The sequence below is a fragment of the Manduca sexta genome, chromosome 13 (genome assembly GCF_014839805.1).
Source record: "Manduca sexta isolate Smith_Timp_Sample1 chromosome 13, JHU_Msex_v1.0, whole genome shotgun sequence".
Taxonomy (NCBI): domain Eukaryota; kingdom Metazoa; phylum Arthropoda; class Insecta; order Lepidoptera; family Sphingidae; genus Manduca; species Manduca sexta.
Genome location: NC_051127.1, coordinates 13051497 through 13076909, shown reverse-complemented (window position 1 = coordinate 13076909; position 25413 = coordinate 13051497). Strand labels below are relative to the sequence as shown.

Here is a 25413-nt window from a genome sequence, read left to right as displayed (position 1 = left end):
ATAATTTCGAGTGCCTCGTTCATAATAAAATAAACAAACCAGGAAGCGGTAGCGGGGTGTAGGTGTTAATAAGCGGGCGGCAGTGCGTTCTGACCGGTGTTGGGCGCGTGTTGCGGCACGGGCTCGCGGATGCGCTCGACGAACTGCTCGAAGGTGGTGGGCTGGGTGTGGTGGTGCACGAGCGCGTCGAGACTGCGCGCGCGCTCGCTGTAGGCGTGCTGGTAGAGCGGCATGGTGGCGCGCACGGCCCGCCCGCCCGCGAACGCCGCGCCGCGCACCAGCGCCGCGCAGCAACTCACGTGGATGATGCACTCCTCCCACAGCGGACCGAACACCGCCACCTAACACACAGTCATCATAATATTAACATCAATAACCTGGTTGGAACACTATGTCATCTGTATATATTAAGCTCCACAACGATAATTATACAGCAAAGTATGCAACCCCTAGGGGCTATTTAGATAGGAACTGCTGGATGAAGTACGAACATCTGGTTTCCTGGAGACGGTGCAGCGCAGCAGACCTCCGGCCAGCGGGTACAGGACGATCAGCACGTCGCAGAACTGCGTGGGCAGCGTGTCGCGCTTGTACGGTCGCCAGTGCTCGCTCCACACAACGTGCACCTCGTCGTTGCCCAGGTGTCGAGTCTGCAGTGTCATAAAGAAATTATATTACTAATCGTACAAAATAGATAGAATAATTAGCATTATAGTTAGAATAGTCCAATACTTATGGTACATAAACACACAATGCTTAGAATTTTATCTAAAGCGGAAAATTAAAATAAAAACAATTTCGCCGCCCAATATGCATTGATTCTTATAAATTTTTCAGTCTTCAATATTTTTTTCAGGAGATAAGATAGTGGACATGCGTTCTCATATAAAACGTAAGTACCTTGTTAAGTATGGCGTCGGGCGAGTCTGCGGGCATGCGCGTGGCGACGTGGAACAGCGCCTCGAGCGTGAGCGTGGCGAGGTAGGGCGCCGACACGCCGCCCCCTCCGCCGCCGCGCAGCCCGCCCGCGAACCCCACGTGGCTCTCCAGCTCCACCTACGTACAGATACAACATACACTGAGTATATATGATGTGTTCGTATATATACTACAGTTTAGGGATTTACCGCTTATCGTTTCAGCCATTTAGACAAAATATTGCTCGTGGCGAAGACAGGCGTGCGCGGTTTAAACCGAGTGTTACAATCATGTTGCGACAGGAACCAATGATACCGCTACGTATAGTTTTCATAGCGAAAAAACATTGTTATTTTTCGGCTTATGCAATATAGCCAGTGTGACCACTAAACATTACGGGGCTTAAATCGAAATTGTTTCGAAAAAAATCGCACCTCCCACGCAAGAGCAGCCAAGAACGATTCATATGCTGGACTCCCGCAGCGGTTCGATAAGATTTCGTTGCGAGTCTCCTGTCCCTTGCCCACGTATATGACGGCCACTTTGTGAGTCTCGCGACATCTGAAACAATATATATACAAACGTTATTTAATTTGAAACTATGAATATCATACTAATGTATAGAGGTAATAATGGACATAAGACTCAAAGGTTTAATTGAGTAGTAGCGCAAGAACTAGCGGTGCGGAGTATTAGTAAGGCGAAGTAGGAAGGTGGAACATGACACTAGGTTCAAAAACATCATAATAATTTTGATTCGGTTTGTCCAGTCTCCAAGTGGTTATATTGTTGTGCTACCTCTGCGCGTCGAGGTTCCTGAGCTCGCGCAGCAGGCGGTCGGTGCGGCGCAGCAGGTGCGCATGCGTGCGGCGCGCCGGCGCCAGCGTGCCCAGTTGTGCCAGCAGTAGTCGGCACACCGCGAACGGACGCGCGCCGCCCTCCGGCACCACCTCGCACACCTCCGGCTCCTCGCAGCTGGGACAACATTACACTGTTCACTATACACATCTCAAATGAAAAATAAAAATCAAATTAAGGAAGAATTATGGTCACCATTTATAAATGAGTCCACTAAAGTAATAAATTCGACATTTAAAATAATAATACATATGTACTAATTGACATAATATTCAAGTAAGTAAATAAAGATGTTTCAGCTGGTAAGTATAATTTATGTCCGTAACATGTATCATAGAACAGTAAACAGTAAAGGTACCTGTCCCGCTGCGCCAGGTACATGCGCTCGTGGTTGCGATGCGCGACGAGTGCGGCGAGCAGCTCGTCCTCGGCGCCGGCGAGCAGCGGCGACGCGCCCGGCTCGTCCAGCCGCCGCCCGCACGTCACCTCCGGCGACGTGTGGCCGATGTACGCCAATACCTACACAAAAGAGTGCTTTAACTTTACCTAATCTGTACGTAACACGACAGTGGCGAAAGGTGAAATTTTCCGAAAGAGAACGTGACGTAACATATGGATACTAATGTGCATAAATGCGGTCTGCAAATCGTTTTAGTGATAACGAAATTCTATGTAAACAAGTCAAGGCCGTTTTTACTAAGGCAAATCGTTTGTGCAATATTTTGGTAAATGTGTGTTGGGTCGATTCTATATTGAAATGGGAAGATCAAATAGAAGAACAATATAGATTGTCCAAGGCAAAGCCAAGTACAAAGAACGGCAATGAATTAGTTTCATCTTACATGGTCCAACTGATGCTTGTCTGGGGGAGAGTTTTTGTAGTCTGGTAACAAGTCTGGTGGCAGCGGCGGTGGTAATGATGATAATGTGTCATCCCGAGGACTGTCCGTGCTAGAACAAACAACATTGAAACATTCACTATAATGTCTTATATCTTTAATATTAATACGTGGAAGGGAGGGTCTTACGAATAGAAATATATATAATAGCTTTTGCCCGCGGCTCCGCCCGCGTTATAAAGTTTTTCAGGCTAAAGTTTTCCGTTATAAAAGTAGTAGTTTCCCGGGAGCCTCTCAAACTGTCTCCATACCAAATTTCATCTTAATACGTTGGGTAGTTTTTGAGTTTAACACGTTCAGGCAGACAAATGCAGCGGAGGACTTTGTTTTATAATATATTTTTTTAGAACTTTTTAAGAGGAATAATCCCGTCATACATCATTGTTGCATAACTTTAATCGTTTACGCAGCGCACGCAACGGAAGCTCTCAAAACTAATAATTTTTCCCCGTTTTTGCAACATGTTTCATTACTGCTCCGCTCCGATTGGTCATAGCGTGATGATATATAGCCTATAGCACTCCAGGAACAAAGGGCTATCCAACACAAAAAGATATTTCAGTTCAAACACGGTAGTTCCTGAGATTAGCCATTACTGCTCCGCTCCTATTAGTCATAGCGTGATGATATATAGCCTATAGCACTCCAGGAACAAAGTGCTATCCAACACAAAAATATTTTTTTCAGTTCGATCTGATAGTTCCTGAGATTAGCCATTACTGCTCCGCTCTTATTGGTCATAGCGTGATGATATATACCCCATAGTACTCCACGAACAAAGAACTATCCAACACAAAAATATTTTTCAGTTTGAACCGGTAGTTCCTGAGATTAGCCATTACTGCTCCGCTCCTATTGGTCATAGCGTGATGATATATAGCCTATAGCACTACACTAATAAAGAGCTATCCAACACAAAAAGAATTTTTCAGTTCGAACCGGTAGTTCCTGAGATTAGTCATTACTGCTCCGCTCCTATTGGTCATAGCGTGATGATATATAGCCTATAGCACTACACTAATAAAGAGCTATCCAACACAACAGAATTTTTCAGTTCGAACCGGTAGTTCCTGAGATTAGTCATTACTGCTCCGCTCCTATTGGTCATAGCGTGATGATATATAGCCTATAGCACTCCACGAACAAAGGGCTATCCAACACAAAAAGAATTTTTCAGTTTGGACCGGTAGTTCCTGAGATTAGCCATTACTGCCCCGCTCCTATTGGGTATAGCGTGATGATATATTGCCTATAGCACTCCACGAACAAAGGGCTATCCAACGCAAAAAGAATTTTTCAATTTGGACTGGTAGTTCCTGAGATTAGCGCGTTCAAACAAACAAACAAACAAACAAACAAACAAACAAACAAACAAACAAACAAACTCTTCAGCTTTATATAATAGTATAGATAATTAATGTAATATTCGTCACGTAAACAAAGGGGTTGTCGAAAAGGGAGACAAAGAAAGAAAGACTCGAGGCGTTTAAATTGTTAAGGTCGGAACTAGCAATGAGTACTAGGCAACGAAATTGTTTTTTTTAATTACCTGTCAGGCAAAGGTAGTGGTTCAAGAGGTTCGAGCGAGCCCACAGAAGGGTCGTAGTAAAGGGCGGATGCGTCCCAACAAGCCTTGCCAGCGATGTCGCGCAGTAACACACGCACTTGCCGGTCGGATGTCGACAAACCTGTATGTAAAATGTATTAAGTTTGAATAAAGATACGAATAATTATATACTTACTTGAGCTAAATTTCTATTGCATTTTAGACTTATAAAAAAAAGAACAAATATGTATAACTTACTTTCGCTCGTTTGCGGCTTCGCCCGCATGAAGGAGTTTTCCGCGATAATTTTTTTCCGACTTACTTGATATGCATCATTATATTTTGACCAAATTACACAAAATCATTATAAATAGCCTATAGTAGCCTATGTGTTATTCTGATGTATAAAAAATATTACTGTAAATTTTCATCCCAATCCGTTCAGTATTTTTTTCGTGAAAGAAGAACAAACATACATACATCGATCTTCACAAACTTTTGCATTTGTGATATTAGTAGGATATTACGAGGAAAGTTATAGCAGAGTGGTTTATATCTTCGCTGGCGGGTTTTGAGAGTCTAAGCCCAGCATTAAGTACGGACCCGGCGTGGTGGCGGCCGGCAGGTGCAGCGCCGGCAGGTCGACGAGCGAGGCGAGCGTGGCGTCGCTGAGGCGCATGAGCTGCACGTGCGGCGCGCCCAGCACCGCCGGGCCCAGCTCGCCGCCCAGCGCCGGGCTGTCGTGCTGCTCGCACACCAGGCACGACAGCTGGCACCCGCTCCACAGCGGCCAGTGGCCCAGGAACAGCACCAGCTGCGTGCAGATCTGAACACACACACACACACACACACAATTATACATATATACCATGCCCTGCTTGTGGGAGAATATACAACTTAGTCCTTGTGCCAACAACATTAATATTAAAACGAAAAGGCAAAAGCGTCGTCTCAAAATCATGTTTTTACTTAGTCTGGCCATAAATACTGTTACACTTAATTATAAAAAAATATTACATTTGAATTTCGAATCTGTCATTTTTATACGATTGTTCATTGTGTTTTCTCATTTTGGCGCCAATACATTGTAAAATATTTTGCGATATTAAAATGGTGTGGGGTGATAAAGAGAACCGAATCGCTGTGATAGCATTACACAAAGTAGGTATGGAGCCAAATGCAATTTTTAAAACTCTCCATACACTTGGTATTAGTAAAATGTTTGTGTACCGGGCTATTAATAGGTACAATGAGACCTCCTCTGTTTGTGACAGAAAAGATCTGGCCGTCCACGTAGTGTTCGTACGAAAAAGGTGGTCAAAGCAGTAAGGGAAAGAATTCGAAGAAATCCTGTCCGAAAGCAAAAGATTTTATCTCGGGAAATGAAGATAGCACCTAGAACCATGTCGCGTATTTTAAAAGATGACTTAGGACTTGCAGCCTATAAGAGACGCACTGGCCATTTCTTAACTGATAATTTAAAGAAGAATAGGGTGGTAAAATCGAAACAACTACTGAAGCGGTACGCAAAGGGAGGTCACAGAAAAATTTTGTTTACGGATGAGAAAATTTTTACAATTGAGCAACATTTTAACAAACAAAATGACCGTATTTATGCTCAAAGCTCTAAGGAAGCTTCCCAATTAGTCGACAGAGTGCAACGTGGACATTATCCGACTTCAGTGATGGTTTGGTGGGGTGTTAGCTATGAAGGAGTGACTGAGCCATATTTTTGTGAAAAGGTATCAAAACATCGGCACAAGTGTATCAAGATACCATTCTTGAGAAGGTAGTTAAGCCCCTTAACATCACCATGTTCAATAACCAAGTATGGTCCTTCCAGCAAGACTCGGCGCCGGGTCATAAAGCTCGGTCCACGCAGTCTTGGTTGGAATCGAACGTTTCGGACTTCATCAGAGCTGAAGACTGGCCGTCGTCTAGTCCCGATCTTAATCCGCTGGATTATGATTTGTGGTCAGTTTTAGAGAGTACAGCTTGCTCTAAACGCCATGATAATTTGAGTCCCTAAAACAATCTATACGATTGGCAGTGAAGAATTTTCCCATGGAAAGAGTGCGTGCTTCTATTGATAACTGGCCTCATCGTTTAAAGGACTGTATTGCAGCCAATGGAGACCACTTCGAATAAGCTTTTTATATTTTTAATTGTTTTATATTTATGTATTAAACTGACACACTGTAAAAGTAATAAATGTTATTTGCAGTTAACAATTTTCTTTTTTCTTTATTACAATATTTATGGCAAGACTAGGTATTTGCCTCATCAGGCTGTATATAATATTTATAAAATATTTTTTTCAATTTTAAAAAGTTTTATAAAACTATAAGGCCGGTATAATTGTTTTGATTAGCGAGTGATAATTAACTCTCGTCTGCCGACTGTCTATATTCACCCCACTTTGTTTACCATCAAATGTTGTAGGGTAATTTTTTCTACTTTTAATATCAAATAGGTGCCTATTTGTTATTACAAACATCCTCACAACGTCCAAAAAAGAAACACTATCAAACGTTTGCAGGAATTAATTACCGCAAGAACATTGTTGAGTTTAGTGAGATGACTGCAGGTCTAGGGAACCAAACGGAAATCACGATAAAAACAATGGTTATCTACAAATTTACTTCAACTTAGTTAAAATTGCACAAGTAAAAAATACTAGCAAATATTCAATGAGCAAAATAACTGTAGTATTTACATATACTTCATATGGATTGGTGACACATCTCACAAGGTTTTTAACTGCTACTGTATGTTAATTATTTAACTACATACAAGAAATATAAATTGCATAATGCACGTACGGGACATCTCTTATTGATAGTAATGATAGATTGTTTTTGATAATAGACACCTTTATTTGCTACTAGCTTTTGCCCGCGGCTCCGCCTGCATTATAAAGTTTTTCGGGCTAAAGATTTCTGTTATAAAAGTCACGCTATATATTTTCCCGGGAGCCTATGTCCTTCCCATTGTCTCAAACTGTCTCCATACCAAATTTCATCTTAATACGTTGGGTAGTTTTTGATTTTAACACGTTCAGACAGACAGATGCAGCGGGGGACTTTGTTCTATAATATATTTTTGTAGAACTTTTTAAGAGGAACGGTCCCGTCATACATTATTGATGCATAATTTTAACCGTTTACGCAGTGCACGCAACGGAAGCTCTCAAAACTAATAAATTTTCCCCGTTTTGCAACATGTTTCATTACTGCTCCGCTCCTATTGGTCATAGAGTGATGATATATAGCCTATAGCACTCTACGAAAAAAGGGCTATCCAACACAAAAATATTTTTTCAGTTCAAACCGGTAGTTCCTGAGATTAGCTATTACTGCTCCGCTCCTATTGGTCACAGCGTGATAATACATAGCCTATAGCACTTCAGGAACAAAGGGCTATCCAATACAAAAATAATTTTTCAATTCAAACTGGTAGTTCCTGAGATTAGCCATTACTGCTCCGCTCCTTTTGAGTATAGCGTGATGATATGTAGCCTATAGCACTCCACGAACAAAGGGCTATCCAACACAAAAAGAATTTTTCAGTTTGACCCGGTAGTTCCTGAGATTAGCGCGTTCAAACAAACAAACAAACAAACTCTTCAGCTTTATATAATAGTATAGATTTGCTAAACCTATGTGATAAATGATAATGAGTACGCGTTAGCCGTCGATCCGGTCTCTAGACGCACTGAATATAAAAACTGATTATTGGATAAAATCGATGCGCCACGCCAACTTGCTAACGCGGCAATAATTTACTTACTTAATTAAATAATTAATACATATACCATAAAAATACGCCAAAATAAATAGACAATCTATTTACATAATATAAAACATATTTTATAACATCTCGGTCCACTATTGTGACAATAAACTTGCCGTATACCTAGAAGCAAGATAGCACTTTACAACTACAACCAGTAACTTTCAGTAAAGGTTGTTAATTCAAAATTTTATTATGACAAAATCTCACGTTTTTTGCTGTAAGGTTATATTGAACAGAGTCTAATAATTTTACTTGCTTCACAAGTATCTTTAATGCTATGGTCTTAGAGTAGGAAATGGACGATCAGCGATGCAGGCAACGCTGTTTATGAGTCATCAATATTAGCTAAACTTTATGCAGGTTGAGCTGTTTCATATCCTAATTGAAAGTTATACTAATTTATCAACGATTTTTTTTTTAGAAATTGTAATATTTACTCGTCATTAGAATCGCTCATAAATGTAACTCACCGTCTGAGCCCACAGCTTGACATCGATAGTGGACGCCGGCGAAGTCTTTGGCCCCAGATTATCCAGCTGAGTATTGGGATCGAAGTCCTCGTCAACGGGCAGCGAAAGCCCCTCAATGTCAGCGCCATTCGTGCCTTTCATCACCGCATGTAAAACCTGGAAAGGTCACAGTTCAAAACGTTTCGGTAATGCTAACAAGATCGTATTTGCAATAGAACAAACAATGCCTTATGTAACTGCGAAGCCGAATTTCGGTTTAGTGGGACGCGTGTTCTCTCTTTTCATTAGCACCTCATTACACCGACGCACATCGTAGTGTTGTCACCAATTAGTGTTTGCATTTAAAACGGCCGCACGCCCCGATGTCGGTACACTCAACAGCTGACCCCAGCGCAGTAGTCACCTACCTACAAACCCCACGCAAAAGCATAATGCAGAAAATCGTGAGTAAAAAATACTTTAATAAAAAAAAATATAATATTTTTAAATTAATAATATATTTGATATTAAACTGGCTAGAAATTTAACTAAAATAAAATATATCCTAATAATATTGTTCAGGTACTCGTCGCTCTCGCCATGGTGGCCGTCGCCCTCGCCGCGCCCCAGCAGCAACAACCACCCCAGCACGAAGTCTACATCCTCAAGCAGGATTCAGACGTCAACCCCGAGGGCTACAACTTCGAGTGAGTATTTAAGAGCTTTTATAAATTATGCTATGGCTTTTAATTGTATTATGGCATCTCTAAAATATTTGATGTTCGTAAGATTTTACCAAAAATTGTGGAATATTGGAGCTATGGACTGAATTATAACCCAACACCAAAAAAAAAAGATATCGAACAAATTTTACAACACAATCTCTTTGCAGTTTCGAGACAAGTGACGGCACAGCGCGCCAGGAGACAGGCACGCTGAAAGACTTCGGCGACAACCACAAGGCGATCGAGGTGAACGGTAGCTACAAATACGTCGGCACCGACGGGCTCGTCTACACCGTCACCTTCACCGCTGACGAGCACGGTTTCCAACCCCAGGAGCACGTTGAGCACCCCGGTGCACAACAGTAATGCGGTCATCTTGTAGCAACAATTTGGACGAAATATTTCGTCCCACATTAACATGGACGATATATTACGTCCAACACTAATTTGGGCGAGATATTTCATCCAATATTAATTTGCATGGGATATTTCGACCAAAATCAACTCGGGGAAGATATTTGTGCCAAACCCTTGGAACAAACTTCATCTTGGATTTTTACCATCTCTGCATTGATGCTTAAAAGTGTAGGTTTTACTACACAAAGTCACTGTTTGTATGTTTCTATTTTTTTATATTATGTATTTGTTGCAAATATATTTTTTTATTGATTGATTTTTTTCTATTAATTTTTCGAATTCTGAATCCTATACCTATTTTATTTATAACAAAAAATAGTTACGCAGATTTGTCTTCTAAATATCGAAATATAGGTTTACAGCAAAATACGTAACCATTAAAAACTATATTTCAATAATAACATTAAAGTTAAACAAAACTAATATTTCCGTTATCCGCGGTGAGTGCCGTTGAATGAATCACTCTTGAAGTGATAAACAAATATTTATCGAACCACTTGACATTCACATTCCGTTAAATAATCCGTATTCTAATAACCACAAAGAACTGAGGAAATCTGGGGACAACTTGCATCAGTTCTCAGACTTCCAAAAAGAGATTTTTGAACGTCCAAAACATTGATATTCATTAAAATAGAACAAAACTTTACTGCCTATTAATTCGAAGACAAGTCACCGGCATCATACAGAAAAAAACGTTTTTTTTTAAATAACAGCCATAGTACTTCTGTGAGATGTTCTCATTTTATGGAGGGCCTGTTCCACAAACTTAAAGTATTTTTTTTAACAGTACTAAACAGCTGTTGCAGATAGTAGTCATTTTATTAGTATTTATATCGGAGATTAGATTTGAATCTGACATGTATCTGGTCGCCTTATACGTATATGTAAGAATAACATTTCTCTGAAATTGTGAAAAAGGCCCATAATTTAGTACCGTTATCTACAAGGTATAGAAACAGATGTTTTTAATATTTATTAATCGGTGAGTGTCAAACCGAGCAGAGAGAAGAGACTAATGAACGGTTCAATATCCTGTTTCTAATAGTTTCAAGTTTAGAGGAAACATTATTTTCTATATAAAAAGTTACATGGGGTGCTGAGGAGAGTGTGAGGCACAGCAAACTACAATTTGCTATGAACGTATAGAAAATGGAACAACATTGAAATTAAACTACTTTTCGGATTCTATAGATAGTCCCCCCCGTGACCATGAAGGCTGCAAAGTCTTCGAAACGTCGGGGGAAAACTTAAATATAAAAAACCACGATAGAATCCGAAAAGTAGTTTAATTTCAATGTGTAACATTCGCGTAAACATAAGAAATCATAATCAACAATAGCACACCTTAAATATCATCAGCAATAAGGTCTGGTCGCCGTCCTTCTCGTGCATGAGGTAGGCGGGCCCGCAGCGCACCGCGAACTCGGCGAGGCACAGCAGCAGCGAGCCGGCCAGCGGCTTCACGGAGTCGCGGCTGCTGTTCGGAGATATTTGCACCAGGCACGCGCATATCCACTTTATTATTTTACCTGGTGGAAATGGGAGGAAGTTATAGAAGTAGGAGAAATAAAATTATACTTATTGTACCTGATCGTATTAATAAATTAATTACAAAGTACTACGTTATATAAGAATACAATTTTTTATTTAAATCGAGATAATAATTCCATGAATTCGTATTGGGTGTTGTTTAAGACATGGTTATAAAAAACCTTTTTGAAACTTAGGGTGTATATAAAAGATTTACTATAACGAGTGGATACAATATTTAAAGCGGTTTAACTATGTTTTTAATTGACTGCTAAAAAAAAATCGTACCAGCGAGTCCAGGGTACATCTCTATTATGCGGTCTGTGTAGTCGGCTAGGACCAGTATGCAGTCGCTCACTACTTTTGCCAAGTTCTTGTTTTTCATCTGAAAATTAGACATTATGTCAATCATATCTTTGATCATTGAATTAAAAAAATATGAAATAAACATTGATTACGGAATGAGATACATAAAATAGTATTATAAAGTCGATTATTTTTTTGTGTTTTCTTCTGTTGCTGAGCTCTGGGAAAGTTAGGAGGAAACATAAGGATGTTTTGAGTGAAAGGTGTTTGAATTCTTGAATTTTATTAACATACACATATTGACAAACAAAGAGAAAGTGAAATATATTTTTCTAAGAATAATATGAGCCACTAACGTGTGTGCCTTTCACTTAACGCGTATTCCTTGCGTTTTTATGTCAATGTCTTATGAATTGTGTGCAAAATAGCTACCTTGGACATAAATTATTCAAATGTCTAGCCTTCGCAATAAATATTTTTTATTCTACTCAATATTAGTTTAGTAAAGCGTAATGTAATCAACACATTAATTTTAACATTTAAAATGGGTTTAGAATGATCAAAATACAAAAAAAAAAAACAGTGTCATCGTTAGCTCATGGCCTGTTCACCTACAGGTAAATTTTTTCTATTCGGGCGCGATAAAGTGACCTCACTGCACCTGATGGTAAGCGGAGTAGGGTCTAGGTAGAGTGTTGACTGACGAGAGATGATTATCCCTCGTCAGTTGATACAATTATGCCAACCTGTTTGAAATCGGATATGCACCGGCTGATCCTAGAACGCGATACACTTATGTAGGCCACTATGGCGGGTTTTACAACTTGTGTATTGTGGTCGCTATCCGAGCGGATACAAATATCCCACTTTTTAAAGAAAATATGGATGACAATTTTGTCATCAATATTTTTATTATTTATTGTTTATATATTACTAGCAGCCTTGACAAACTTAGTTTTGCCCTAAAAAGTAGATGAAGATAAAATCATAAAACCATAGTCCAGCGCAATTGGGTGCAATAGTGAATCTAAACCCACCCGAAAATATATATATTATTTAAAATATTTGCTCATATACATATTTTAAAATATTTTTTCATACACGCCTAGCCCTGATAATAACGAACACATAAAAGAAAGATTTATCCAATTTGGTGCAGTCGCTTGGAAGTTATGTACGTACAAACGTACGTTGATTAATTTTTATTTATAAGATTTATTAGAGCACAAGTGAGTTTATCGACGAGATATATGGCGGCATAATGTCACAAAGAGTAGGGTGGTGTGCACTGACCATGAGCATCTGCAGCAGACACAACAGGTAGTCGGGCAGGCGCGGCTGGTGCGCGCGGGTGGCGAGCACGTGCGCGAGGTGCGCAGCCAGTGCGCACGCGCCGGCACTGCGCGCGCCTGCGCTGCTCCTCGCGCCGGCACACGCGCACCACGATGTTCAGCACGTGCTCCTGCGCAACATAAACAACGTTCACTCAAACAATATTACAAATAATTACCATTTTCAATTGCGGTGTCAGAATCAGGCTTGAAAGTGAAATATACGGGATCTCCAGTCTGGCGTTTGGACAGTCAATATATTTATATTTCAAAGTATTTAAAACGTAGAATCATTTCGTAACAATCCAATTTACTTTTTAGCATCTTCCATAAATTATATACAAACTTACTACAAAATGTAAATTAATAAAAAGCTTAGTAAAATATACAACTTTCAATGGCATATTTAAGTAGGTAAAATTAATAATTATATTTAAATATTTTTAAACAATCTGCAACATTTCCGAACCTTCAGATCTGGACAGGACACTGTGTTGTACTGGTGTGGGTATGGTTGAAGCATCGGAGCGTTCATCAGTTCGTCCGGGAGCGACAACAGAGAGCCCAGGAATGTCACGGCGGCCGTGCGTGGACACTATGAAAAGAAAAACTAATAACTATATATTTCCTACATAATACCTTTGTTTGTCTTTAAACTTGTTTGATTTACTTTTACGCATAACTTTTGATTTTCCGTAAGCCATTATGTATTTTACTATTATAATTAACGTTTCGGTCTAATAATTAAAATTATTTATTCGATAAAACGATGCATTTAATGTCGCAATTTCAACACATCAAAATTCGGGACCAAATTAATTATCATTAATTTTTGTACCATCTATAATAGCCTCTATTTGCTCTGTTAATTTTAATACAACTGGCAACACTGACCGACGGCCCCATATCGGATGAGTTGAGCACGACGGTGGAGGCGTGCACGAAGTCCAGCAGCAGCAGGGAGTAGCCATCGAGCGCGAGCGATAAGTACCTCGGCGCTGCATACTCGACCAACACGTCCACTACTGATCTGTCTTCGCCGGTTAGACCTGACAAATACCAATTATGATTCTATATTTTAAAATATGATAGTTATAGCCAAAGTGTTCCAAGATTATATAGAGCGGACATTGGGAAGATTGCCATATAAAAATTTTGCACTCATGCGATGGTTTACTCAATCTATCGTGAAATAGCAAAACATACTTCATTTTTTTTTCATATCATGTTTTGCACGTTTATAATGCACATTGCAATCTCTAGAGATAGAATGTTGAATATATTTTAATTGGGAAATATATAACTTTTAATATTAAATTGCTTAATTTATATTAAGAGCGAATGAATTAAGAAAAATAACTGTTTTTAAAATATACGTACCATGATGTAAAGCTCGTTGGTATAGATTGAGATGCGCTAAATGCAATCGGTTATTGCAGGACGATGGCGCGCCCGGGCCTTGCGCCTGCGTTGACTCGCACAGCAATCGTAGAGCGAGAAGTTTACCAGCCCTGCCATGAAAAGATATTTATAGTACATACAAAGTACACAAAGCTGGTACTACGTTTGGCATATTTGTGAAAATATGTGCGCCATTTGGGCAAAGCAATGTCGACTTTGTGTTATTTATGTAGTCGATTTTGCTAAATGATGCGAATATTCGCTCAAATACGTCAGGTGTAGGGCCAGCATTACAATATCTTTTGTATTCCAATAAATTATAAACACATGCGCAAGCGCAATATATGGTGTAATTTTTGTTGAATCACCGGCTATAAAAACACGTCTCATTGTCATTTGATATCAAAACGTATGTTTTACGTACAATCGTTGGTGTTGATCTGAATAGTTTTAGAATTTTTATACTTACAATTGTATTATATTTTATACGCACTTTTAACGAACTATACTTCTTTTTTCTGTCGAATGTATAGTAAAAAGACATTTTCAGAAATTCAATGCCGAACGAATAGAATATTTTCAATAGCAAAACTTTATCATAGCATTAACCTACATATGAGTTTAAATTAACATTCACGGCAATCTGACTTTTGCAAATAAAATAAAAATTCAAACCTGCAGGACTTGCGGAGAGTAGAAAGTCCATAGAATAATTGCAATATTGCCGCTAGTGAACACATTAGGAATTTTTGTGCAATATGTTGCTGCTCGAACTTGCTGGTCGGGGACTGTTGAGGGGCTCCTTTTAATGCACTTAGTCCGTAAAAGGCCGTTGTGCGTGATATAACTGCTTAGTCTAAACTTAGCTTTAGTATATATAACTGGAACAGAGAATATATAAAACTTACCTGTGCGAAGGTGGCAAAGCTTCGGCCTCGAGACACCAGCCCGCCACCAAGTTGAACGGCACGTGGATCTCTGTGTTGCCATTGAGAGTCTGATTTGCGCTTATCTACAATAACATAACACGTTTTTAGTTAATTGTCTTTTTTTGAATAAAATAAAAATATTCCGAAGATTATATGATTATTTTGTTTTTAGGGGCGTAAATGAAGATCAGATCATAATACAATCATGTATAAAAGATGTGGGATCTTTTTATTGTAATGGGATACAAACATGTTCTTCGTAACTAACGTAGTCAAAATATGTTTTTTTTTTCTTTATCATAATATATTAAGTAATGGTTTTTTGGACAATACTTTTAAAGGTAAATTAATCCATATTTTGATCGATTATTTTAAGTAAATACGTTATTTGTTTTTTCTATAACCCAACATTAACATATTTTATCAGTAAAATACAAAGTAAATTCGACGCAGTTTGGCACGTATAATCAATTTTCTTTACCACGTGCGCTAGAACAACATTCTTTAAACACGTTTTCAAACAATGTAAAAATAATTATTTTATTTCGAATGTTACACCTCGCTAGCTTCTTCATCATCTTTGGTTTCCGATGTAGTTATTAACACTTTATAATCCATGAAAGAACACACAGCGCTATGACTTATTGCGCAAATAAAATATTTAATTTTAAAACACATCTATTATTCGACATTTACATCACGACCACAAGAAAACCCATTTCATTGTCACTATTTTCCACTGTCATTAAAATTTACAACTACCCACATAACTATCGATAGTTTTTGACAATACGAAAACAAACACCTCTTTCCTTTGCCGCCTTTTCAGAATCCTTCTTTTTCCTGCTCTTCTTTCGCATTGGCAGTCCTTAAATACCTTCGAGTTAGACAACAGGTCGCACAACTTTAACAATACCATTCACAAAACAAGCGCGCTCTGAGAGCATCCAAACCGTTGTAGAATTTATCGATGAACAAAACTCTATTTATAAACAAAATAAAATAATCAACGAGATGAACGCGGATGATTTTTATGTTTTACCATCTGCCGAACATTGACTGATATCGAACGATAAGTGACTCGAGTGTGCCATTATTTGTGATAACCATTAACAGATGGCTGTAGTACAAAACCGATTTTGTTACGCAAGTGTTTTTATAGAAGCTTGAAAACACTAATACGTATACCTTTATACGTTTACCTTTAATTAGCTTTTGCTCGCGGCTTCGCTCGCGTGAAGACGTTTTCCGGTATCAAAGTCTCGCTATATATTTTCTCGCGATAGAAACTTATTTATTAATTTATAACATTCGCAGGGACTTAAACTATCTCCATACCAAATTTTATAAAAATTTCGTTCAGTAGATTTTGGGAAAATCGATAACATACAGACAGATAAAAACACGACTTTGTTTTATAATATGTATAGATTTGTGTAGGTGTAAAAACGCCTATAACGAACGGCCTATAAACGAACTTGTGTTTACTAAGTCCGTCGTCATAATAATCGTGAATGTGTGATATACGGGGTATTCACGTTTTTACGCGCCGTTTCAATGACATCTCAGGCGCAGGTGTTGACCGATCGGATTTTACGCAGTTCCAATCCTAGATAAACATGTGAATACAGGGCCATTATCTGAATCAGTATGAAACAAAGAAAAATGCTTTGTAGGTCATCGCTCAATTGCAATTTCTTTTTGTTTTGTATCAGACGATATTTTTAACACACTTGAAATTTTATATTAGCGTAAAAATAGGTACTTAGTTAGCTCAAGATTAATCATATAGTGGTTAATTATGGTCACCAACCATTTTCCTGAACAAATACACCATTAAAGATATTGTAAGTTGGTTTGTAAACTTGAATATTGAGAAGTACCATTCACTATAAAGGTTAAAATTGTAAAAATATTTTGATTATTAAAACACATGTTCCAGTAAAGTACTTATAGTTTTTATTACTAAAAGAGTATGAAGAAATCATTAAAAATGTCCAAAGTTATCTATATTTAGGACGACAAATAACGTAAGAAATTTTATGTTACTCGGGTACTAATCATTTGTAGACGGGTTTTACATATCAGGGACAAATGTGACTAATATACTAAGTATAACGGCAAGTGTATTACCCAATACCACCTTGTAGCATAACACAATAATATTTTAAAACTAATTTATTATAGAAGGCATAAAAACTTATAATTATATTCTTTTATAGTAATACAACTACCTTGATAAAACTGTGATAGTTAAGTTTTATAATGAACTACATTACAAGTGATTATACTCATGTATATGATTAGGGTTTGTTCGTTGTTCCGCTCAAGTACATTTAAATTTGAGGATAACATTTTAATGTTATATTACTCAGGGATAACATAGTTTCTGATTAGTGAAGAAAAGATTGAATAGTGAGTGGCGCTTTGGAAAATTCGGCTGGGCGTTACAAACTCTAGCCTTATATAGTGCATATAAATATATATCTACTTGTCAACCTTTGAGTTCGCTTTGATCTTGTAACAACTGTGCTGCGCATGGGCAGTTTATATGGTTTTCTTTTGCACACTCCAAAACTAAAAATATATTTTTTATTATTCTAATAGATCAATCGCCTTGAGCAGCGTGTTATTTATATGGATTATGAAATTCAGAGTGTCGTAGAAGTTTAGTGACAACAGAAGGTGGTGCGGCTTGTACCTTGAGCAGCGTGTCGTTGAGGTGCAGCAGGTAGGTGTAGAAGTGGTGGTGGTGCGCGGGGTCGCGCAGGCGGTTGGGGTCGCCGAGCGCGGCCAGCATGCGGCGCCACAGCACGGCCGCCACGTCGGGCAGCCAGCCGCGCGCGCGCCCGCCCAGCGCCACGCCCACGCCCAGCGTCTCGCCCTCCGACCACTCGCCTGCCGCGCGCCACTTATACATTACCAACTCAGAGGACGGACCATCTCAAAATATATCGCAGGCGCTAGATGGATGCAGATCGCTTCTGACAGCTTGGTCTAGAGATCTCTATGGGACGCTTATGTTCATACGTAAATTCATCAACAAAATTATATGGACGATACGCCCATACATGAAGTAAAAAAAACATCATTGAGAATTTTGTTTTCGATTTAATCAATTTTATTACTGTTAAAAAATATTTCTTACCGATATTGCCCCCATCCGATGCCAAGTCAATTTGCAGCGGGGAGTCTTTTATTGAACTACTTTCGATACCGCTAGAAGGCGCCGGTGACGGGGAACGAGATCCTACGATAAAATATTACGTTTTAATGTAAGTATTTTTAAAACAAACATATCCTATATGTAATGTTATTGTACAAGCACGTACCGCTCGCCGAGTCCCGTTCCTCAGTTTGTAACGAATTCCTTAATGAGTCCAGAGAGTACCAACGCCTGGGTTTAATGCTTTCTTGTTCTTTGGTTTCTTCTGTTAACAAATAAGTTATTATATATGAAACAATTAATTTTAGTTTATATTATACTTTGTATTTTTTAAAGATTATAATTCTTTATCAAAAATATGCATTATATTCGAAAATATGTCGATAGGAGTGCCAAAAAAAATATAAAATAAAGCTGATATCAAGAAATAATATTTTCAAATTTAATATAAGAGGTTAGCCTTAATACACTGCGTATGTACTATGTATATGTTCGTACCTGCTTGTAGTTGCGCGTGTTTAGGGAGATGCGGGTCGCTGCGGCAGCGCGTGAGCTGGCGCCGCGTCGAGCCCTCCTTGCGCTGCTGCGACTCATGCGCAGCTTTCGGGGATTTGCCTGCGTCACAAACATAAATCATTTTTTAAAGATTCCTTCGGTATGTTCCGACAGTAACTTGGAACATAAGCACCTATATTGTTCGCACGTAAAAGGAAAGACAATCTGAATCGAATACGGGGGCCACAATATATTCCAGAAATGTCATTCGAAAATTAAAATGTAAAAACTATATTATACTACGATTATATTATATTTTTTTGTGGGCGAATAATAAATAATTATTTATAGTGTGCGCGGTACCGGGCGTCCTGGCGGCGGCGGCGACGTGGTGCAGCGCGGGCGGGCGCGGCAGGTGGCGCCGCGGCGCGCGCCTCGCCGCCCCGCGCCCGCGCCCGCGCCGCCCGCGCCGCCCGCCGGCTCCGACAGGTCCAGCGAGTACACGTGCCGCGCCAGCACGCGGGTCAGCGTCTCCATTGTTTTCTAACACCAAACAAAATCAAAGTATTTTTAAAAACTGATAATATTAACTTGGAAAAAGTGACAAGACATTAGCTTGCTTCATCCTTTCTTGATTTTTTTGTGAATTTCTTTATGTTTTCTAACACAGTAACATACATTTTATTTTTACTGTCAGTTGCAAACACATCACTGTCAAGGTGTAAAAAAATTAACAACATATATTTCTTCACTTGAACTTACCGCCCATTCTTTAATCAGATCCTCCCAATGCGTCAGCCGCATGAGGAGCTCCATGAAGTTTTGCCACAGCTCTGGCTTCACCGCTACATTCAGATTAGCTTTGATCCACGTCACTATTAATGTTTGGAATAAAGCGGGCGCCAAAAATCCACCTGAATCAAACAAACACTTATAAGTATCTACGAATATAATTCAATACTATAATTTATTTGGATACAGATGATATATACCTAGAGATTCTTGTTTTCGTTTCGGTGGTACTTTCGTTAGCACTAAGGAAGTTATTTGTAACAACACCAGCAATAATTGTTCCCTGTGTAAAAAACAAAGAAATTATACATTAAAACATCATACATTAATTACTAATTAGTAGCTATTCAGTACTACAGTCATCGCCATTAAGAAGTCAATACTGACCAAGAGTTAGCGTCCATAGCAACATGCATAACCATGTATCGGTATATATTGAGCACGCGTTTGCACGTGTCCGTCTGTTCCTCCAGCAGTTGTTGTTGGCTGAGAGAGCCGGGCGGCGCCACCGGTGATGGCGACGCCAAAAACACGTTCGCTGCTTGCGTCATGAATACTTGGAGTACATTCTGTGAAGAGAATAATAATACATTTGTATTCAGTACTAATTATATTTAATAAATATAATGTTTATTAGCAAATCATTAATTTTGTGACATACATTATTTTACGTAGAATTATAAACTATTACATATATAATGATATTTATTATGAACTTATTGAAAAAACCATAGCATTTTTATTGTCCGTCTCATTACACAATTTTTACTCCATTTTAACTTGTGTTACAACCGTTGGCAACTTGATGCGCACCGAACTAAGCATACGAAAAACAATTCTATCGTTATAGGCCCTCAGGAGTATAATTACGAGTCTACGTTATACTACGAATTCCATTACCTGCATGCCAGCTCGCACCATGACGTTGTCCCTGCCGAGAGCGCCGAGGTACGAGTCGTTGCGCAGGCGCCGCGGTGGGGCAGCCGGCTCGCCGCTTCCCTGAGCTATCTGCTGCTCGTACGTATTTTCTACTAGGAATGGGGGGATCTCGGAAACCTAGTAAGTAAGAAAATATCATTTTCTTTATATTTCTTAGTAGCAATGTATGCAACATTTACATACATCTGTATTAGTCTACCACAGGTGTCGTATTTATTTCAGCTGTTAGTTGCGTATATGATTTAGGTTGACTTTTAACTTAGCACGTTTTTGCAGAAGGTAACATTTTTGTGCTGGATATTATTTCAAAAGTCAGAACACTATCGCAAATTAGATTCCTCAAAATGAAATAGAATTTACATACAAACGCTTCAGTTACAGTGGCAAATTTTTAAATTGTTAACTGATAAAATATATCTATTGTATGTTCCCTACATTCATCTGTATCCAGTCCTTGTAGAGCGCGATGACACGTCGTCCGGCGGCGGCGTGCGAGAAGGGCAGCAGGAAGGCCTGGCGCAGCACCTCCACCGTGAAGTCCACGTGCTCGCGCGACCAGCAGCACAGCACGTCGCGCACCACCTGCTCCGCGCTCAGCTCCTCGTACACGCCGCAGCCTGCGGCACCACCACACGTTAACCATTAATCAACTGTTGTAACTACACTAATTCACCAGCACAAGTATTATCCATTGCGTAACGATGGAAAAAGAAGGTGGATGAGGGTATTTTTATAAATTCCTGATACTGTTTTGGTACAACCTGTATAAGTTGCTCCTTTAAGATCACTTAAGTCGCATTTCCATTTTCTAAGTACTGGCACGCTAGTATGACTTTACACTAAAGTGTTTCAAAACTACACGCAGTGAACTTATGGCACGCGTGCTTACATTTTCACTACTCAAGCTGTGTGCAAGTTGCACGTTGCATGCACGCTTGCATACGTAATAAAAACACAGCTTTACTTCAACTTCAAAATGAGTAGCTAATATACCTGATTCCAGACTCGGATGTGGAGTGTTAGAAGCGGAGTCATGTGACGAGGCTCGACTGGAGTCAGACGGGTGGCCCACAGTGAAAGACGTCTCCTCCTCGTGGTGCAGCGAGGTGGCCGGCGTGGGCGTGCTCGAATGCGGCAGGTGGGACCCTATGCTGGTCATTGAGGAAGGCTGTCCACCGTCGCTTCCTTGTTTCTTCATGAAATGCGCATAGTTAGCCACCCATTTAATAAGCGTCACTCTACACAACACGTAGTCATCTTCTAGTATGTTATGTTGGACTGGCAGCTCTGCAAGACATAACGATATTAAGCCTGAACCGAATAAAATAATGATTATAAATATAAATTATAAGTGTATACTTACCTAGATTGGGCTTGTAGAGTGAATTTTTGTGATTAAACTGCGGACAGATTATCGGCAAATAATACTGTTTAAATTTCTCCAATAAAAACGCAAAGCACCTCATTGCCTTCGCGTGACACCGGTCTCTCCAGTGAACCTTTGTGATCGAGGTAGCCATGCCTTCAAGCAAAATTTCAAAGAAATATTTGGTTTCATTGTCAATAGCCTTTTCGTTAGCACTCGGCGGCAGTAGCGGTTGTATCTCTACACTTTGTACAGGGTTCAGCGCATTAGTATCGTGGAATATTGATGCGGAAACGTTAGCCAACTTCCCCATTATACCAGTTGGTGTTTGCTCAACAACAACTTTCTTAGCGTTGTCAGTAGCTGTATTGAAGTTCGGGTGTTGCATAATGTCGTCCATGCTGAAGTCTCCTGAGTCATGCGGATTCGCGGTGATTTCGTAAGCCTTTGGTCTGGGTGGCGAGCCACGTGGCAGGTTGCCAGGTTCTGGCATTCCCGGCACGAGGACCGCAAACATTTTGTGCACTTCTGACGGTGCATTGTCGCCTAGTGCTTGGTACCATAATAAAAAGTACCTAAGAAATAAAACAAGACATTTAGTTATATTTAAAAAAGTTATTTTTTCGTATAAATTAAGCACATTTTAATTTTTTTTGTAATAAAATACAATATGTTTTGTAGTAATACCTTACAGCTTCTGCCCTTAATTTCTGTGAATTGCCACTATGGAGGAGTTTTGAAAATATCCTCGTCAAAGAGTGCAGCTGCCATCTCTTCCCTATCAGTTCTGGCAGAAGGCATAATACTTTCTCGAGGAGCGACAACGCCCCTTCTAATTCTTCTCTGCCAGCTTTGTGAACTAAAATACACACAAATAATTAAATATCATATTAATAGAATAATTACGTCAAGTTAAATGAAAACTGTTTAGTATGGTCATTAAAAAACTATAAACGTTTTAACATGTTAATACAGCTCATGACCGGTTAAGTCGATGAGTCACCCTTTGTTAAATGTAATATCGAAGCATCCTTTGTTGTTACGTGGATAAACCTGTTAAATTCGTGTATGCATGTGATTATGGATTTCAAGCTCGTTTTACATTACTATGACCGTACTGGTTGCATGCAGGATGACGTCATAATTCTGTCCATTTAAATAGTGAATCGAAATAATTATATCTTATTTCTGAATGTGTATCAAATAATTATACAAAACTGCTTGTGTATATTTCTCAAATACAAAATGTTAAATTTTGTTTGTTGCAATCATAAAACAAGTATAAGTGCTTGTATTGTGTTACTTTTCTTTATATTACTCATCACCACAGGTACAAAATAACTTAGTAACATGTCTAACAACCATATTTTACTCATGGGTAGCAAAGCATAACAACTGTAAGCCATGTATTCACCAGGCAACAATTGACGCGCAACATTTGACGCCTAATGGAGTTGGTACTAGACAACTGTGTTGAAAAATGTTTGTGAATATATAGTTTGTCCCTACTTAATAAAAGTATAAATAGCATGATACTTAAAAATCGGGAATGGTGGCACAAAATGTTTAGGCTGTATGTTGAGAAACATCTAACGCATCAATTGTTGTATATTGAATAACCGAATTAACAAGTATATATTTCGTATATTATCTTTCAATACATTTTATTTCTAATAATTTCTATTCATTAAATTTAAAATAACTAGCGATCAAAGTATAAATGTTTTCTCTTGGTTAGTAATCGCGGCAACTAGCTAATGTTTTATTTTATCGACAATACGTCAAGCCACCTGATATACCCATCTCCATAGCGTTAAGAGATAAGCAAATGATAACTTCAAGTGCTATGAACATGTATCTATATGAATTGCAAATCCATGTGAAGATGAGTAGTGTAATGCTTACTTCTTGGTTAAGCAATGCTTAAAATTGGAAAAATATAACTGTCTTATTTATGTGAAATGGTTTTTTTCTAATGAATAATATTGTACATTATAATGTTGGACCTTTTGCATTATCAACAAAAAAATTAAAGCTTCTTTAATGTGCATCAATGTATTTAAATGTGCCCTAAGTAAATTGTGATGATTTGTTTTAATCGTGAAATAATATTCTGTGTGTATTATCAACAAACATTCATAATTTTAAATATTACTTAACCAGCAAAATACTTTATGTACATTATACAAAGGACAAGACAATTCATTACTGATGCACTTCAATACATCCAACACTCACCGAGATGAAACGGAAGTTCTGTACCGCAAAAAGAGAAAAAAAGAAATATTTATATAAACTTTCAAATAAAATAAAAGTATTTTTATATAACAGATATATATTACAATTATAGTTGTTAAGAAAGTACAGGAATTACCTCTTTGTCGAAGATTGTTTTCGGCTTGTATGAAGTTATCGTACAATATAAAGTAGACATGGCTGAAGTTATTTTCAAAATATGTTTTGGCTTCATCAGAGTTAAAGTGTTCTGAAAAAAAGTGCCAAACGTTAATATAGGATGTGTTCAAAGAGTACTAGGTGATTCATCAAAGGATTTAATTTATTAAGCATTTTTATGTAATATTCATTTTTATAATTTCATTAGCTCTGAGAGCTAGCTTCTTGCCAGGAAAAACTTATGCATTCACATGTCATGCTAATTGAGTTTACCAGAAAATATAACTTGGATATTCAATATGGTTATTTTGATTAAGGTTTATTTTTATTTTCATAATATAATGTACTATTGTACAATAATAGAGTGATGCATGTTGTGTCTATTATGATCACTGCATCATGTACTAGTTCTTAGATACCCAATATAGTCCATAGATAGTTTACTGAATGAATGAGTGAATCCCCTCTAGGCGAATTTGGCCAGATACCTAGGATATATTATAGTGTATAATATACAGGTGCAGTCTCTGCCCTTCACTGTCAAACTATAGTAAATGGCCACCTGACATGACCGGGAGAGAGATCAGCCATAGGACCAATACCTTACATGCTTTCCGATGCACAGCGGTATCACACCGCCAACTTCCTACTTCTGAGCTAAGACTGAGTAATTTTTTATGAGATGAAAAAACCCAATTATTTTTGGCCAAACCCGAGATTCAAATCCAGGACCTCAGCACGGTAGTCATACACGACATATTGTGAATGCATTACAACTATGCCACTAGTTTTTGTGCTAACTACAGAATCATATTTTTTTTATTGATTTGACATTACAGTATTAACTATAATAAATTATTATCAATTATGTGATCTCTTGTTAGCATCTAAAGACTTGTAGACTTAAGAACAATGGGTATATTGTTTTAAATGCCTATTTAAAATATAATCAGTAGCTACACCTACATACATACATATACAGCTTTAATCAACCAATACACCCACTCATTATAAGACATATTTTACTCTCAGTATTTTTCAATTTATGCGTAATTCTGAATATCAAAAAATAGTAACCATGTGGAGTACAATATTCAATACTGGAGCAATAGCCAGAAAGCAACTTAACCTTTACATTGTTAATGTTCACAAAT

General features: G+C 38.4%; 2 protein-coding genes across 2 annotated transcripts in view; one reads left to right on the top strand and one right to left on the bottom strand.

Annotated features, from left to right (window-relative positions):
- Positions 1 to 25413, bottom strand: part of LOC115450221 (probable Rho GTPase-activating protein CG5521) — a 30485-nt gene that overhangs the window by 2803 nt on the left and 2269 nt on the right. The window contains 34 exon segments of the mRNA XM_037438159.1: positions 95 to 341; positions 492 to 650; positions 901 to 1056; positions 1353 to 1479; positions 1717 to 1893; positions 2135 to 2295; positions 2619 to 2727; positions 4225 to 4363; positions 4825 to 5047; positions 8487 to 8642; positions 10955 to 11139; positions 11429 to 11525; positions 12740 to 12865; positions 12867 to 12908; positions 13247 to 13372; positions 13672 to 13826; positions 14158 to 14288; positions 15087 to 15190; positions 17809 to 18005; positions 18256 to 18357; positions 18440 to 18538; positions 18772 to 18888; positions 19132 to 19185; positions 19188 to 19311; positions 19531 to 19682; positions 19761 to 19843; positions 19948 to 20129; positions 20461 to 20616; positions 20935 to 21116; positions 21493 to 21786; positions 21863 to 22440; positions 22553 to 22724; positions 24104 to 24121; positions 24240 to 24350. Coding sequence (XP_037294056.1) covers positions 95 to 341; positions 492 to 650; positions 901 to 1056; positions 1353 to 1479; positions 1717 to 1893; positions 2135 to 2295; positions 2619 to 2727; positions 4225 to 4363; positions 4825 to 5047; positions 8487 to 8642; positions 10955 to 11139; positions 11429 to 11525; positions 12740 to 12865; positions 12867 to 12908; positions 13247 to 13372; positions 13672 to 13826; positions 14158 to 14288; positions 15087 to 15190; positions 17809 to 18005; positions 18256 to 18357; positions 18440 to 18538; positions 18772 to 18888; positions 19132 to 19185; positions 19188 to 19311; positions 19531 to 19682; positions 19761 to 19843; positions 19948 to 20129; positions 20461 to 20616; positions 20935 to 21116; positions 21493 to 21786; positions 21863 to 22440; positions 22553 to 22724; positions 24104 to 24121; positions 24240 to 24350 — 5241 coding nt within the window.
- Positions 8846 to 9863, top strand: LOC119189162 (larval cuticle protein 65Ag1-like). The gene is made up of 3 exons (XM_037438160.1): positions 8846 to 8929; positions 9048 to 9172; positions 9358 to 9863. Exons 1-3 carry the CDS (start codon positions 8849 to 8851, stop codon positions 9554 to 9556), a joined length of 405 nt encoding a protein of 134 aa, XP_037294057.1. The 5' UTR covers positions 8846 to 8848; the 3' UTR covers positions 9557 to 9863.